At 38.6% G+C, this 16,937-nt stretch overlaps 2 protein-coding genes across 3 annotated transcripts in view; one reads left to right on the top strand and one right to left on the bottom strand.

Moving 5' to 3' along the window:
- The first annotated feature begins 5 nt into the window (after positions 1-5).
- Positions 6-15,227, top strand: LOC137878137 (arf-GAP with dual PH domain-containing protein 1-like). Its single transcript, XM_068718275.1, has 11 exons — positions 6-299; positions 3,107-3,237; positions 3,680-3,771; positions 5,501-5,583; positions 11,998-12,110; positions 12,425-12,571; positions 12,947-13,030; positions 13,183-13,245; positions 13,612-13,683; positions 13,891-14,119; positions 14,207-15,227. The coding sequence occupies exons 1-11, from the start codon at positions 209-211 to the stop codon at positions 14,233-14,235; spliced, it is 1,134 nt and encodes a 377-aa protein (XP_068574376.1). The 5' UTR covers positions 6-208; the 3' UTR covers positions 14,236-15,227.
- The window catches only part of LOC137878138 (ras-related protein Rab-26-like), an 85,926-nt gene continuing 84,216 nt past the window's right edge, over positions 15,228-16,937 (bottom strand). For both annotated transcript variants that reach the window (XM_068718278.1, XM_068718277.1), the window contains one exon: positions 15,228-16,831. In XM_068718278.1, coding sequence (XP_068574379.1) covers positions 16,732-16,831 — 100 coding nt within the window. In that variant the 3' untranslated portion in view covers positions 15,228-16,731. The remainder of the gene's footprint in view (positions 16,832-16,937) is intronic.

Genomic DNA, 16,937 nt, shown 5'->3' with positions numbered 1-16,937 from the left:
GAGCTAAAACTGTAATGCTGTATATGGGTGATACAGCATATACACTAGACTGACCATGCTCTACTCTTCAGCCCTCCACCTAAAAATGACAGCCTTCTCGTTAGATGTGTAGGCGCGCGTTTGTTGTACAAATGCGGTCCAGCGCGTCCCAGTGAGAGTTTAAGGTTTTCAGCCGCTGAGCAGGAATCTGGGCAGAATTATTTGCATTATGGCTTCGGATCAAGAAAACAACAGTCAGCGTGTGAAACAGCTTTTGGGGAAACCTGGAAATGGAAACTGTGCCGACTGCGGAGCTGCAGGTAAGATGGAGGGGAGTCACTGTCTGACTCTGACAGATGCTGGACAAAGACATTTTAGTGACCTCTCAGTGACTTAAACCTGTTTGAAAATACATTTTATGACCATCCTACTTCTTTGTTATTCCTGTGGGATATTATGAGCTTGAAATAATGAACTCTCTTCACCACGATTTCACACCGTGCCTACAGTTCCTTCTCGCAAGGTCGTTGAGTTCTCTTCTCAGTCACGGAATGGTCTGGTTATAATATAAAAGTTGACATAATGAAGATCCTCACAAGGGCGTAATGAAAGAGTACTGAAAGAGTGTAAATGTAAAAGTAATGCATTAGGGCTCAAAGGAAAAAGTAACTATGTATTGTAATAGTAAATATATGTCTCAGCAGTTAAAAACAATACAAAATATATTTAATATGTATCGTTATTCTTATGTGGGGTACATATTACAGATGTATTCTTCGTTGGTTGAGGGTTCAAATGTAATCATCTGGAGGTTGATTTCCTTTTGCATACACATGTGGTCACACACCCTGATGGTCACACCTAGTTGGTTTGTTCTTATCGTATCGGCAGTCAAGTGCATGGGCATACAAGAAGGGGTAACAAACACAGGCAAACAGGTGTGGCTTGTGAAAAAAACTCTGTACCCACGTTTAACCCTACAGTGAATAATATGAAAAGCAGCAACGCCCTTTTATTTGGGAAGCTGCAGCCAGAGAAAGTTAGGCAACTATTTTACATTGTTTTCTTGAAAAAAAGACTACATTGACTTCCGGTATTATTAATTATCAAAATAGCTGCTGAATAGTTTTTTCTTGTTCTTTTGACTAATGAATTATTCAAGCACTGTATACTTATTTTAAGCAGCTTCATGCATTTCTGCTTTCTCGACCCTTACATTTCTATTATATTCCAAATATGTTTTCATCCTCTTTTTGACTTTGTATGCATCTTGTTGTCTTGGAGACTGACTTCTCAGTTTGACTGGTTGAATGTCTCAACTACAAGAGGCCCACACATTGAGGAGGCGATGGGAGTGGCTAGCTACACATCAGACACTTGTCTCTTGTGTGCAGATGCATGTGTGCAGCTTTGTGATTGTGCACAAGGAAGTAATATTTTTTTTGTTCTCATGCTATTTTTGTAGCACGCGTTCACTAAGTTTTCATGAGCGATGGTTGAAGGGCTGCAGCACGCTGATGCAAACTATGTGACACTGCCTGAGTACTCTGACTCAGTTACAAAATAACCACCACATGTAATCTCACCTTGCATTGATATGACTAATGAAGATTTGTGCTTCGTGTGTGTAGTGTAGCCATTCACACATTTGCTGCAACCCTTGGCTTTTCTGTGTCTGTTTGGACCTGAATTTAAATGGATTAGCATACTGTCTGCCATCTTATTTACTCCCTTGGTATAAAAAAAGAAGAAAAAAAAGGTATGCGGTGGATTTATTGTGAAATTCATAATTGCCACACTGAAAACTCTTTCCACTTGGTCTCCCTTTGAAGAAATGTTTGAACTGAGTGAGAAAATTCTGACCCTTCACTGAACTACTTTAGCAGAAACATAACTGGGCGACATGATGTCACAAAAAACAAAGTCCTTTTTTTCAGTTCATGTTTGCTTTATGTCAGAGGTCTTCAGTACATGTTTTATTGGGGGAGGCACAGAGGTGTCATGACTCATTTACTGAATGCAAAAGAGTGTACATGTAACGTGTGAACATTGTGTAAGTGTGAATAACGTGTTGCACACTGGTAACTGATATACAGTAATCATGCCTGTCAATTTCCAATATTCATAAAAAATGTTAAGCAGTTGTGGCTGTAGTTTAAATGTATGCATTGCATGTTAAAAACAGACTTTTCTTTACTCAATAGTATAACAATGGAGATACACACGTATACGTGATATATGTATTCATAGTATAGGTATATGACATGCTTGCTTCCAGTAGATTAGATTTTTAAAGATAGTTTATTACTATTTCTAAGCAGGTGTTGCTAGTTACAGTAGCAAAGTACAGTAAATGTTGGCTGTTGTGTAAATACTACATTAAAGGAGACATTTTGTAGCGTCTGTGGGCAGAAATAACATCTATGAAACACTACCCTGCCGGGATGATCCAAGCTGAGCCAGCAGTACTCTCTCACTACTGCCACCAGACTGAAAAATGGAAAGGAAACACCTATCTGGCCTCACACAAACCTAAATACAATTCAGATCTCGACTGACATTCATCCAAATATTGATCACATGCGAAACCGGGGGAGGGTTTTCGGATCACTCCTAGGATGTGAACTGAGTTGTTAAATGTAGGTCAAAGATAAATGACTTGAGGGAGTAGCTGGCATGTATTTAAAGACAGAGAGATGGAGAGAAGAAGACAGAGAGACAGAATACATATTTTATCGTATGTCTTCTACATGATCTGAAAGAAAGACAACCCCATAGTCTCGCCATGTTCCTTATCTCTGCCATTACCAAGTCTTGACCCTTTCTATCTATACCTGTTTCTGCTCTTTCTGGACCAACACCTCTTGCAAATACCAACTAACTACATGTTATAATTAGGATTCTTAATCCTCAGCAGGAATAAGGTAAAAAAAACAACTTGTACACATGTCAAAATAGTTTTTTCTGCCTGTTATAATGTGTCAACCGCTGTTACAGTTTTTTACTGCTTCAATTATAGCTGAGCCATCAGTGTCTGTTAGAAGGAATTTCAGAAATGTTTCAGTGTGAACAGTTATTTTGAGCTTTTTTTGTGTGCATCTACATCTGTCTTTCTGCTGAGTTGCAGATCCGGAATGGGCATCCTACACTCTGGGAGTATTTGTGTGTCTCAGCTGCTCCGGCCTTCATAGAAATATTGTTCAGATCAGCAAAGTGAAATCTGTCCTGCTGGATCCCTGGAGCTCCTCTGAGGTGGAGGTAAGGCATTGTGTCTGTTGCGTATGTGAAGTGATTTTATTCATACATAACCTGAAAAAAGTAGAAAGCCCCACGTTTTGTAAGAGAAGGCCAGCCAATGATTATAGTCTGAAACTTTGCTTGAGGTAACGTCTGCACCCTCTGGCCTCGTCCTCACCCAGCAGACCATGCTCCACTGTGAGCATCACTCTCTGCCTTCCATTGCTGCTCCTGGAAGAAAAAGACAAGTCATCAGACTCAATTCTACATGGCCTGAAAAGCATGAGCAAGCAGCTGGCAGATACAACCAATATCTTTGTGTATGTGTGTGTGTGTGTGTGTGAGTGGGACCTTTCAGCAGAAGCCAAATACACATGCGCTTACAGGCATTATGCCACTGAGCACACAGTAATACACTCAGATATCACTTACAAACATCTGTTTTTCTTCCTCCCCGCTGCAGTTTATGGACACTGTGGGTAACAATGCTGCCAAGGCCAAATATGAACAGATAGTTCCTGCCTTCTACTACTGCCCTACACATAAAGACTGCATGTAAGTGATGTGTCTTCCTCTGCCCTACTAAATGTCTGATTCAGGTCACCAATACATGTAAGAGTGATTAGTACATATCTACAGCACAGATGGATACAGTAGAAACTTTTCTTTTTTGTCTGGATTTTGAACAGCCATGGTGGTGAAGGTTATCATACACATCCATTTGCAACTAATGAAGCTGTCTAAAAGGGGAAATTTGCATTGTGTAAATAAAGTAACAAAGAAAAATGTGAACGTCCCTGTTGTTATCGCTTGTATTGCAAACTAGCTATGTTTCCATCAGCAAACATAGCATTTCAAAATATGAGTACAGAGGATAGACAAGAATACATTTACAGTGTTTTGGCTGACTCAGATAATCAGCTGTATTTATTTGAGCCAGAGTAAACAGCCAAAGAATTGCAGCAGACTGAGGCCGAGGCTGCGGCTGCATTTGCCGTGCAAGGGGATATGGCCGGGTTAATGCTAAAATGGATGGTTCTGAGGGACGCTTGCCTGATTCTGCGCATGCACTTTTTATTCCTTGACCAATAGGCTAACCTTACCCGTACTATTAGTCCCTCTGGACAATCTATCTACCACCATTCTAGCATTAACCATATGGCCGGTGGGGACCCTGGGCGTCACAAGCTTGCACACAATGCATCGTGGTACATGTAGGCACTGCCAACACTGCTCCACTGGCAGGAAAACTCTTCTTGGTCAACAAAGCACGCACTGAAGAATTTATTGCTTCAATTGACTAGATGTACCATCAACACTGATTGGACGTCCTTAAAATGTGGTACATTTTTATTGAAAGGTAGTTCAGCATGGAATGACTTTGTTTGTTTGTTCAAATGTTAAAGGTGTTGTCCCTCAAAGTAGACATTCTGAGTGGGTGAGATAATTGATCAACAACATTGCAAACCTTTGCTGATATATATTGTGGTTATTTGTGCAAAGACAGAAAAATATTACTGATTGTGTCTTTAAGATGGAAGTTATTGTTCAGATGGATGCATTCATTAACATAGGGGAAACAAGTGGTTTTGGTAGCCAGGCTGACTGCAGACACTTCTGAGTGATAAGAATGCCAAGTTCCTGTGAACAGGAAGCAACAGTTCAGTTCAAGGGTTTCTTCTTAACTGTCCAGTGATATAAATAACAATAAAAACAAAAGATTTGCTGTGAGGTTTGTTTTAGAATTGACCTCCATCGTGTTTATGAAGGATGATTCTTTAAGTACTGCACAAAGGAAGGGATGATTGAATAAAGACGAGAGAAAAAGGCAAATCCATTATCCACAAAGAGCTTTGAGCATTCAGGGACGAAAGCTCGATATTGTGACGCTGATATGTTTAAGATAACAAAGCAGATTTAGCATGGTGAAATGATGAGGTGAGAAGTAAACTGAAGATGCATACACATGCAAGGTGTTTATTTATGCATGATGCTTTGAGAATGTTAAAGATAATTATTAAGGGGACAGAAAGATAAATTAATTCAATAAAGATGGATATGGGAGTCAATAGCATCTACGAATGGCAAGGTAGACACAAGTGATGATTACGAGAAGATGAGCCATGTAATGTTTGACTGCTTTTGTTCAGAGTTTGAATACAATGTTGTTCTGAGCCTTGACATCCATGTAAGTTAATGAGACATTTCCAACAAATTAGCCTAAGCATGAAGTAAACATCAAACCCTGGCAGAGCTGAGTATCTAACACAAACATGGTCTGCAGGCTCCTGCGAGAACAATGGATCCGAGCCAAGTACGAGAGGAAGGAGTTCCAGTGTGTGGAGAGGCAGGAGCCTTACTCAGCAGGTAAGAATTAAATGCGTCTCTGCCCAGTTATGCCCACAAACACAATATACGTCTTGCTTACTGAGGAAAAACAAATAATTGTCTGTGTCTCACACGGCACCGCCTATTTAGCATTGAATGAAATTCAAATGGCATTATCCATTTAATTTATCATTACCAACATTCTTGGGTGAAACAGCTGATGAAACCTGAAGGAAAGGAAGCCTTACCTCACACCCCACTTTACTGTCTCCACTTTAAGGGATAGTTTAATATTTTAGGAACTGAAAAATGTAGCATGTAACTACTACTTCTCTGAAAACCTGAAATTGGTGTTTTTTCTGTTTACGCATGGTTCAAACAAGTGACAGACATTGGGTTAATAAGTAAGCTTTTATGATTAGTTTTTTTTCACATTGAACAGAGCTAACTGTTTCCCCTTGCTTCTAGTTATTATGTTAAGCTAGGATAACCACGTTCCATCTCCAGCTCCGTACTTAACACATTGAAAGTAGACTTACTCATTTGCAATATATCTTAATCAACTTCCTTAAAATTTGAATGTATTTTAGTACCACATGACATACTCTTGTACAATTGTTTATCTGCATCCATAAGATTGTTGATTGAAAGAAGTGACAGTATTCTGGGTAAGGATGTAACTTAAAGCAGAACTAACTCTTGTGATGGTGATCTTGTGAGAAAACTGTATGGATACATCTGTTGGGGTGTGTGTGGAGGTGCTATTTGGCCTGCTAATGACATTACACAGCCAAAGGGTGTTAATGAATAACTCATGGCTCAGTAGGCACCATTACCCACTGCTCATTTATGTGGCCCAGCCCAATTATCCTGCCAGATAAGACTGAGTGCTCGTTCGACAGATAGATGGTGTGTCAGCATGGCTTATGTTGCAGAGACAATGAAGGTTGGTCATCAGGGGAAGAACACTTCAGTACCTCATGTGTCCTATTTTCCCCCCCTCTGCTCTACCTTCCTGTTTATTGCTTATCCACACCCACCTCTGTTTCCCCCTAGCCACAGTTTGTTTTACCCTTTTCCTCATGGTTCAAATCATTTTGCCATTTGTCTAAGCTCAGCTCCCCACTAAATGTATGTTACATAACCCTTATCTCTGTCTCTTATGCTGAATCATGTGCCTGTGTGAACGTGTGAGTCACAAATGACAAATGTCTCTTGGCTAATTGCCTTGTGACGCCTCATTAACCCTCCTGTTATGTTCGTTTTTTAGGTACAGCCATAATGTTCGATGGTCAATTTGTTTAGTCATCCAAAAGTGGTCAGAAACCAAAAAATCCTAATAAATATAGTTTGTACCTCATCACCAACTCCATTACTAACAATTCAATCAGTATTTAGTGGAATGGAGTTATTCACCACTCCATAGATCATAGTTTAATTAGCATAACCCACTCGTTTTCATGAAAAATACATGTTCAAACATTTCTTTGGTACTTCGGAAAAACCTAGCTATAAATTGCATTAGTCTACCATAACATGTATTTATTTCTAAATTTTGTGTACATTTTGAAACTTTATTTTTTTCATGGGGTGATGTAGATAAATAGAGATGAGACACCTCTTTTGTTCAGGGTCGTATTGACCCGTTCACTCAAAATCAAGCCATATGAATACAAAACGATTTGTATTGAAAGTAAACTTAATTTATGTTCATTTATTGTGTTAAGAAACAGAAATTTACAAAAATGAACAAGAGATGAGCACAATTAACGAGGTGTGTGTGTGTGTGTGTGTGTGTGTGTGTGTGTGTGATTGTGTTTCCTCATTTCCTCGTTTCCTCATCTGATGGTTCATAATCAGTACCATTATAATCTGAATTGACCTCAAGATGGTCTTCATCTTCAGACACATCCTCCTTTATTTCACTGTCGTGATCAAGGATGTGCTCCAGAGCCTCCAGGGCGGTCATCCCTTTGTTTCTGTTGCTCATGTTGTCCTACAGTATTCTGCTGTGTTGTATGCATCTGCAGAGTGTAATGTTGGTAGGACTCTCAAGCAACCCCCCCCTGCTAAGTGTGGGTGGAGTTTATAAAAGGTTCCCGTCAAAATACTATCTGTATTTCTCACACAGGTGGGGTAGTGAGAAAGAGTGTGTGTGTGTGTGTGTGTGTGTGTGTGTGTGTGTGTGTGAGAAATGGGGTGAAACATGGTGGGAGGGAGTAAGAAATACTTTGTCTCACGTTTTCAAAGAAAGAAATGGTCTAAACTTGACACTTCTGACCCCTTATAGCCTCCATTTTCACTGCCGGGTCAAATTGACCCGAACATCAACTCTGTTATAGAAACCTGCAGGGGTTGGTTGCAAATGCATGATATATGTATATATATATATATATATATATATATATATATATATATATATATATATATATATATATATATATATATATTTCTTTTTTTTTAAATGTTGATTACACTAATTAAGGCAAGCAGAAGAAGTTTCATACAGAAAAAGTACTTTAAAATATTTTTTCTAGATTTTCAAACTTTGAAACGGGTCAATTTGACCCGGAACATAACAGGGTTATGTTAAAAGAGAGAGAGAGAGTGGTACCAACATGACTGCTAATGAGACTCAACGAAATCACTAATGGAGGCCCCCGCAAAGTAACCGGCAACGGGTGTGCAGATGCTAAGATTGGGCCTTTATGATCTTTAAGATTCTGGAATCTTAGAACTGTTTCCATGGAGAAGGCAAGAAATTGACCTTTGACTACAATCCAAGTAAAGCAAGTTAAAGTAGTTGAAATATTACTCAGCTAAAAGAAATAATTACTCTTTTACCTTTTTCCCCCTTTTAAAAGAACACCTCCAGTGTTTAGACCACAAGTTTAAAACAGGATACACCGTAGACGACTAAACATTATGAACAATTGGCAACACTTTACTTCCCCTATTTATAAGCAGCATATACATTAACATGTAATAAATGGTTTATAACAAGCAACAAGATATTAGATTTAAGTGTTTATAAATGTACAGCATTTGTCACCAATAACTTATGAATATATATTTTATATCACAACTGTGTTTTACTATATTATCATTCAGCAGGAGGATGAGTTAAAGTTGTTGATATTAATACAATATTAAACACATACATCTGTCTACATTGTTGTTTTATAAACCATGTATTTAGTGTTTAAATACTGCATAAAAATGCAAAATTGGTAAATTTAAAGTAAAGTCATTTCAGCACTGACTGAAATGAAAATGGTCTTGTCTGGATTATAGGCCTTGCACAGCAGACAGTTTGACTTGTTAAACACAGGATATAATGACGTTAATCCTATTCTGGTGTTTCAGTGCCATGGATCTCTGGTGTTGTGCATGCTTGCTCACTGACATGGCTGATGTATATTGACGTACAGGGCCATCATTGTTTTTCAGCCTGCTTCTTGTTTAATTGTCCCATCATTGTTATATTCATACAGAATACAACTTCACAAAATTATTTAGTTTTGAGAAACTCACAGTTCTGCTGCAGCCTCTCACTAGGTTTAAGCACAGTCTTAGGGGAACATGAGATGCTGTAAGTATAGTCAGACATGTCTGCATGTTCTTTATGTTGCTGCTTTCTATCAGTTGTTTTTCCTTTGTGACTTCTGTGCCGGAAACGGAAAGTTGTGCAACAATAGTCAGTTAACCTGATAGAGGTCATGGTTTGTGGCTGCTTTTTGGACACAAGATTTTTAAGACATTACTGTGTCACTCTGCCCTGTAGAAGATATGGGCGGGACTTTCTCTTCAAATTTCTAGTAGAGTGATGTTTATTTCTAGAGCCACAGTGTCAAGTTCACACAAAAGTTTCAAGTTCACAACACAGTTCCACTTTAAACAGAGCCGTGCTAAGTTATATATCAGGGTTAGAGTTGAGCAACCTTGCAGTATAAAACATCTCCCTTAAAAGTTAATCTCTACTTAGAGGTAGACGAGATAAAGCACAATTAACCGAGTCTTATGACTGTCAAACCCTTCCACTCTGTGCCTCTATCTTCCTCCCTCTCTGTCAAAGGCCTCTTGTGTTGTGCTGTGCAGAGGTTTAGGAGCATGTGGCTGTGTGTCTCTGCCACGGAGGAAGAATAGCCTCTTTTGTGTACTCTATATAACATTCCATGTAACATTGCTCCTATTTAATGCCAGGAGAATTTAGCAGCACGACACAGTGGTGAAAAACTTGCTTTGGTCTCCCAAGTGTTTACAAATATTTGACATCCTGTTTTAACAGTGAATTAATTCTCTTGTTCTCCATAGTGTTATGTTGTTGTGGACAGTTTGACCCCCCCTCTCAGCAGCGGAGAAAAAGTCAGAATAATGAATAATTGATGAAACTATTGCTCAACCAGAAGTTTACTGCAGCCCAGACCAGTTGATGACGACTTTATTACTGGATGGAAGCGATAGGGTGGTGCAGGTGGACCAGAAGACAAAGTGTTTGTTAATTCCAATTTCCCTGAGGAAAGTGGAAATATTCTGGTACATTTTCCTTTGCTGTTCTTTGCTTTTAATCACATTAAACTTGAGCTCAGACCGTACCAGCATTAGAATGAGACATAATTAGAATGAATTATTGTACAGATCCTCGCAGGGGAAGTGGTTTATAGGTTGTTTCTAATGTAGTCTGCTATTTAGAGATTTCCATGTACTCAGAAGAAAACAGTTATGTGCTATATATGTGAGGTTGAGAGTTGGCATCAAAGGGGATTATTGCTATTATATTTAGGGTTCCTAAACCTTTTCCAAAGTCAAAATCAAACACTTCAAGACATTTCAAGACGCATTTCTAAGCTTTTCCAGCACCTTACAGCTTTGGTAAAATACATATCTATATACAGTACATACATTATCTCACTTCATCATGTTATTGTATCATGAACAAAGTATGAAAAATATAATAAATACCATCTCCATTCAAATTGGAACTAAAACTACACTAAACAATAGAAACAAAGAAGTCTAAAGAGATTGTCATAAAGGACTGTCTAAAACAAAAGGAGAATTAAAGAAGAAAAAGCTGAAAAGTGGTAAAAGGCTCTTGCTAATAAACCTAGAACCTTGCAACAGTTTTCAGTTGTGGTAATTGCTGTGGCACAGTGCTGCCGGATTGATAACATCTTATGAACTAAAAGTAGCTTCTGTGGTCGTGCAAACAAGTGTTCTTACTTGAATATGCCAAAACTGAATAAAGATCAAGTTTATTATAGTATGAAGTCCTGTTGTTAGATATTTGGAGAATTCTTTTTTTCTGTTGAATATTGTTATATTGCTGATTTGCGAAAGTTAAGTAAGTTTGTGTGTCTGTGTGTTGTTTGGATGTGCATAGGGCAATGATATATATATATATATGAACATATATATATAAATAAATATATATGTTCATTCCTACAATGGCACTGATCGGATTGTTAGTTGTGACACAACGGCGCTTTGGTGGTTGTCTAAAGGCCTGTAGAGGAAGCCATCAGTTGAAGCTGAATTATTTATGTGCAGTAAAAATAGGTGCTTCCTCCCACCACTGCTGAGCTGCTGTGTAGTAGCAGACTATAAGCTGAAAGTGAGCACACACACTTACACACCCTAATATTACAGCTGCTTGTAATAGCTGTAATTTTCAGCGGTCTCCTCCAGCATTGATTCTGGATCAGTGTCCTGTGTGACATTCTCACTCTTGAATGACCACTGTTGCATACAGTTATGAAAGATTACTGTGTTAGTGCACTCTCAATGTGCTGGATGAATGGGCACAATTTGAATTGGTTTTATGACGACCAATACGTAAAGACATATACATTAATTTGAACTAATTTACCAAGAAAATGTTATGGGGCTAATTCAAGTGAAGGAAGTTGCCCACTTGGTTCGGGGAATGATAATATCACTTATGACTATTAGCCTAAAGCATCCGTAATTGATATTTTTACATAGTGGATCTAAAGCCTTTGTGTCCCTTCAGCTCTACAGTGTGTTGGAGAGTTTAGGTTTCCAGCAAACTCGCCAAATGGCAGTCAAAGATAACAACTACCATAGCACAGTATTTAGCAACTAAAGAAAGACGAATGATTATTGGATGTATATTCTTTGGGTGACCGGAAACACGAATACGCTGAAGTTGTTCTGTCTGCTGGATGTGTAAATGGCCAACTTGCTAACAGGTTAGCCATATAAACTTTATAAAATGATATGACAATGTTGTGTTTACAGCTTGTTCTGCTGCCTGCTACTGGCCACTAACCAAAAAACAACTATACCTTAAATATTTCTAAATAAAAATGAGGTTTACCATAACTTGATATTCCCTATAGTGACATTTGTGAATTTCTCCTCTGTGTGAATGTTGTAAAAATGTCTTTCCTCTGTTTTTTCTCTTGTTACTGCTCCGTGTTGAACGGTAAGGCTACAGAGAGGGGTGTTTATGGAAACGAGGCAGAGACAATGGACAGTACCTCAGCCGAAAATTTATTCTGTCCGAACGGGAAGGTGTTTTGAAGTACTTCCACAAGCACGATGTGAGTGTTCTCTCACACATTTAAAAAATCAGAATTTGATCAGTTGATCTGCCTTTGATTAAAAAAAATCCCGTTATAGAAATGTCTGGATTTTTCTGGTGGAATCTGGAGATCCCATTTAACTCCCATTTCAAAATGTTGCTTATTACTATGTTTATAAGTACAAGAACATGTTTATCTCTCATTTAAAAAATCACAGTGGTAAAACATGTCACAGTGTGTTAACTGAGGTATGGTAAACCATGGTTTGTCTTAGTAGAGCCAAGACAAACCATTGACTATGCATCCTCTAAACATATCATTCTTTTCTGCAGGCCAGAGAGCCCAAAGCGATAATGAAGATCAATACTGTGAATGCCACTTTCCAGCCAACAAAAATCGGCACTGCCCAGGGCCTGCAGATAACCTATTTGAAGGACAACAGCACTAGGAATATCTTTGTTTACCATGAGGATGGAAAGGTGAGGTGCAGTGACTTTCTGTTTGGTGTTTTAAGTGGAGAAAAAATAGAGCTGGAGTGTTTCTCAGGATTCAGGAAAAGGTATACATGTCCCTCTGGTGGACATAGTTTGCCATTACAAATCAGAGAAGTTTACTTTTATAATCCTTAATAAAATAAGGCTTCATAAAACTCATACAGCATCTGAAATATTACAGTGAGAATATGCCACTTCTTCAAGATGGAGAACATCTCCTTTGGGTTTAGAGCTTTGAAAAGACATTTTGTCTTTGTCATTGGAGGTTATTATGGAGTATCAGGGCTGATGATGCATGTGTGAGGAAAAGGTATTTCAGTAAAAGTCCGTCCCTGAACTTCTTGATGCCCTGTCTTGAAGGAAATGGTGGACTGGTTCAATGCCATCAGAGCAGCCAGGTTTCACTATCTTCAGGTGGCTTTTCCTGGAGCATCCACTTCTGATGTGAGTACATGCATGCACACATGCATGAAGATACAAAAGCATTTTTATGTATATTGTCTTGGGGGATATTACTTACAATAAAAAAAGAATAGTAATAGTTCAACACACACACAGTTTATCAGTGACTAAGTATTTGCTCTTTGTTTGTCCAGTTGTTGCCAAAGCTAACCAGGAACTACATAAAGGAGGGTTACATGGAGAAGACTGGTCCAAAAGTAAGGCATTTTTCTGATGTTGTTACATTACTTTTCCACAATGTGATTTATATGTTAAGGAGGTATGCAATACCTATAACAGTGTCTTGCAGAGCATGAAAGCAAAGTTGTTTATTTGACATTTGGTAATTGGACTTGTACTTGTATAGCGCCTTTCTAGTCTTCCGACCACTCAAAGCACTTTTGCACTACATGTCATTCACACCCATTGATACACTGATGGCAGGGGCTACCATGCAAGGTGCCACCTGCCCATCAGGACTAACTAATCATTCACGCCACATGTACACCGAAAGCACTGCCTTTGGGAGCAATTTGTAGCTATACTGTATGAATTGGCCTGCTACTTTCGTTTCTGTCCCACAGCACACAGAGGGCTTCAAGAAGAGATGGTTTACGATGGATGACAGGAGGCTCATGTACTTCAAAGAACCACTGGTACACTTATTTCTATCATGTATTACTCTCTGTGTATTCTTTAAGGGACAGTTTTAGACAAATAGCTTTCCTTCTAAATGCATCTAGATTTTGGCTTTAGCTTCTTTTAATAAAAACTATAAATCAGTGTTTATGTTTCATTCAGCAATACTGAGTTGCAGTTTGATTCAAGATGATTAAACTATGCGTTTCTTCCTCTGCTGCCAGGATGCTTATGCACGTGGCGAGGTGTTCATTGGCTGTAAGGAGAACAGCTACACTGTGCTTCCCGGCCTCCCCCCGAACACTCAAGGCTACCATTGGCAGTTTGGAATTACAATCGTGACCCCAGACAGGAAGTTTCTATTTGCGTGCGAGACTGACGAGGATCAGAAAGACTGGATCGCAGCATTTCAGACTGTTATCAACAGGCCGATGCTGCCTCAGGAGTATGCAGGTAAACTGAACACCCAAGCAGTCATTATTTAGCTCTTTTATTCTCAATTTATGAGTCCGATATACGTTGTTTCCATTCTCTTTGCAGTAGAGGCCTATTTTAAGCACAAACCATGACTGTCTTAGTGCTTGAAGATCTGTTGGAGGGAATGAAGCTGGACGAAGAGAAGGACCTGGGATACGTACTTGATATCTCATAATGGAAGTCTTTATAAAGACTTAAGTATGTCAGAGAAAAATACCGTACGGTGAGACAGTTACCATTCCCCCAGTGACTCCTCTACTCTATCTACCATCCCACTCAACCTCATTATGTGACAGACCCATTTCTTAGGGAGTCCGAATCCCTCCTAAGCTCATGAATGTTAGCCTAACTTACTCGTCTGTGTCGTGATGCCACTTACATACCTGAAAGAGGTCTGTCATCCTGACCTGAATCTTTGTAGAAATCAGAATTTTTGCTGCTCGAATGTCAAAAGATGTTTTTGTCTGTTTTCAGTAATATAACAAGTATGCAGATGCTCACATTTATTCCATGTATGAGTACAGTGATATTTAATTCTCAATGTATTTATTTTTTTTACTTTCACATTTGCTATATGCAGCTTGTGATGCTATATTGCCAAGCAGTGCAGGTATAATACATTTTTTGTTGTTGGAGCAGCTGAATGTTAACTGGTTTGTGAAATGTGTATGATCACATTTAAGGATTGGCTTGCATTTTTAAAAACTGTATGAAAATAGTGATCCCTTCAGCATTTACTTTCATGTGGTATAATTATCCAGCAGATGGAGACAGAGGAAAGGGTTTAAACTCACTATGACCCCCTACACAAACGCCAGGAGCTCATTAGGCTCATCAAATCAGTGACTGCAGGTGTAAATTGTTTGTCTAAAGTGCTAAAGAGAATGGTGCGAGGATGTTTTGAGCAGTATAACGATGCCTTTGTTCAAAGACCTGTGGTCAAGCAAACTATGTGTCCATGAATATGTTCTGCCACCACACATTGTTTTGTAACTCATGCTCTGAACTCACTGTGGAGTCGAGGAAAGGGAGACTCTGTAAGTGAAGCTGAAATGTCGTCACCATTAAAAGGGGTAAAGCCACATTACTTTCTGGTTTTATTTTAGTTATCTTTCAGATACAAGAAATGAGTTGCACATTGAAAAGTAGTAAAGCCAAAAAACAATACATTACCGTGAACATGAAAATGTACAGTAAATATTATACAGGGATATCCAGTTTCTATGACTAACATTAAATCTACCAAAGCAACAGTCATATAGAAAAGAGGCCTATGCTTCTTTTATTAAGACCTGGTTAAATATGGTTAACATATTATAAGAAATGCACTGGTCAAAATGTTTTTAAGAAAACATGGCACAATATACCCCATTTATATATTCATGATTGCAAAAATTAAAGCAGCCTACTGATGTTTGCACATTTGACTGCAAATTGAACATTAAAAATGAAAAGATATAAACATCTGTGTGTTGTATACAATACTTTGGGTAACATTGCCAACATACCGTGGGTCCTTATTCCCCGAATACCCCCCTAAAACCTCATCCATACTCTCATTTACCATCTAAAGTGCTATTCTTCCCAATACATAAAGAAACAAAGTGTTTACATCACATTTGTCAAATCAGGTTTCAAATCACTTCAAAACTAAAGACTATATAAACAACAAGAAGAGAGGTTGCATTAGAGCTCTCCAAGACTCAACATCGATCCTCTAATATTGAAAAAATCCCCAAAATGTTGAAGGTTCTATGACATATTCACTGCCATGTTTCAGATGGTTTGTTTAAACTACTGTATACTTTGATTTATCATCTAGCATGAATTAAAATTCAATAAAAGAATAATTGTAGCTAATGATGCTATTCTGTACGTCATATGGTTGTATACAAAATAGCAACATCAATTGCCAGACATATTCCAAGTGGAAATATCCACAGCTGAATCATAGAAATGCTTGGATTGAGTTTATGCTGGTGAGTTTGATTAGCTCCAAAGAGCCTGTTGAATTACTGACATGGACACTGAACCATGGACAGAACAAGCATCACTATACACTACATCTATAATGAACATTCATCCACACGATGACCAAAAGGACAACATTCAACCAAAATGTGGACTGTCACTGACATTTTAATTTGATGAGAAATAAACAACTTTACAGGAAAACGCATCTTGCAAAAACGTAAATTCTGGTGCAAGAACATCGAGAACATCAACATAATCAACAATAACATAATCGTCTAACTGTCTTTCACAAACCATAACCTGGGGCTACATTCACAGCTGCAGAAGGAAGTGGATGAGGACAAGCAGGACATATGAAATAGAGTAGGGCAGAGAGATGAGTGCAGGACAACAGAGAGAGGATGTGTGGACTGAGACAGGGAGGTTTGAGAGGGTAGAAACAAACCGGCAAAAAGATTTATACCTCGCTGGAGCCGACTCCTCATCTTTGATCTCACCAGATATGAACACATACGGTATGATCAGTGACACGCACACACACACACACACACACACACACACACACACACACACACACACACACACACACACACAGAAAATGACAAGGGCAGGCTCTAAGACCTGCAGCAGCTTGTGCTCTTCATCTCCTTGTTTACGTACTCCTGGAGCTTAAACTTCTCACTGGGCTCCTTCATAGATCGGTGCTTCAGCTCCCTGAGACAAAGGTAAGATGAGGTTAAACATCATAAATACTGCAAATGATCAATATTTAGTTGATTAATAAGACAAAATCAGACTGATCCACAACACTTACAGAGAG

Source organism: Cebidichthys violaceus, unplaced genomic scaffold, assembly GCF_023349555.1.
Source record: "Cebidichthys violaceus isolate CVI_PGR_0920_01 unplaced genomic scaffold, fCebVio1.0.p SCAF_23, whole genome shotgun sequence".
NCBI classification, from domain to species: domain Eukaryota; kingdom Metazoa; phylum Chordata; class Actinopteri; order Perciformes; family Stichaeidae; genus Cebidichthys; species Cebidichthys violaceus.
This window is presented reverse-complemented; position numbering and strand designations above follow the sequence as displayed.

Excerpts from the sequence above, each read along its gene's own strand:
- LOC137878137 (XM_068718275.1), top strand. The coding sequence starts at position 209 with ATGGCTTCGGATCAAGAAAACAACAGTCAGCGTGTGAAACAGCTTTTG. Across the intron at positions 3,238-3,679 it reads GGAGCTCCTCTGAGGTGGAG|TTTATGGACACTGTGGGTAA; the intron begins GTAAGGCATTGT and ends TCCCCGCTGCAG. Across the intron at positions 12,111-12,424 it reads AGTACTTCCACAAGCACGAT|GCCAGAGAGCCCAAAGCGAT; the intron begins GTGAGTGTTCTC and ends TCTTTTCTGCAG.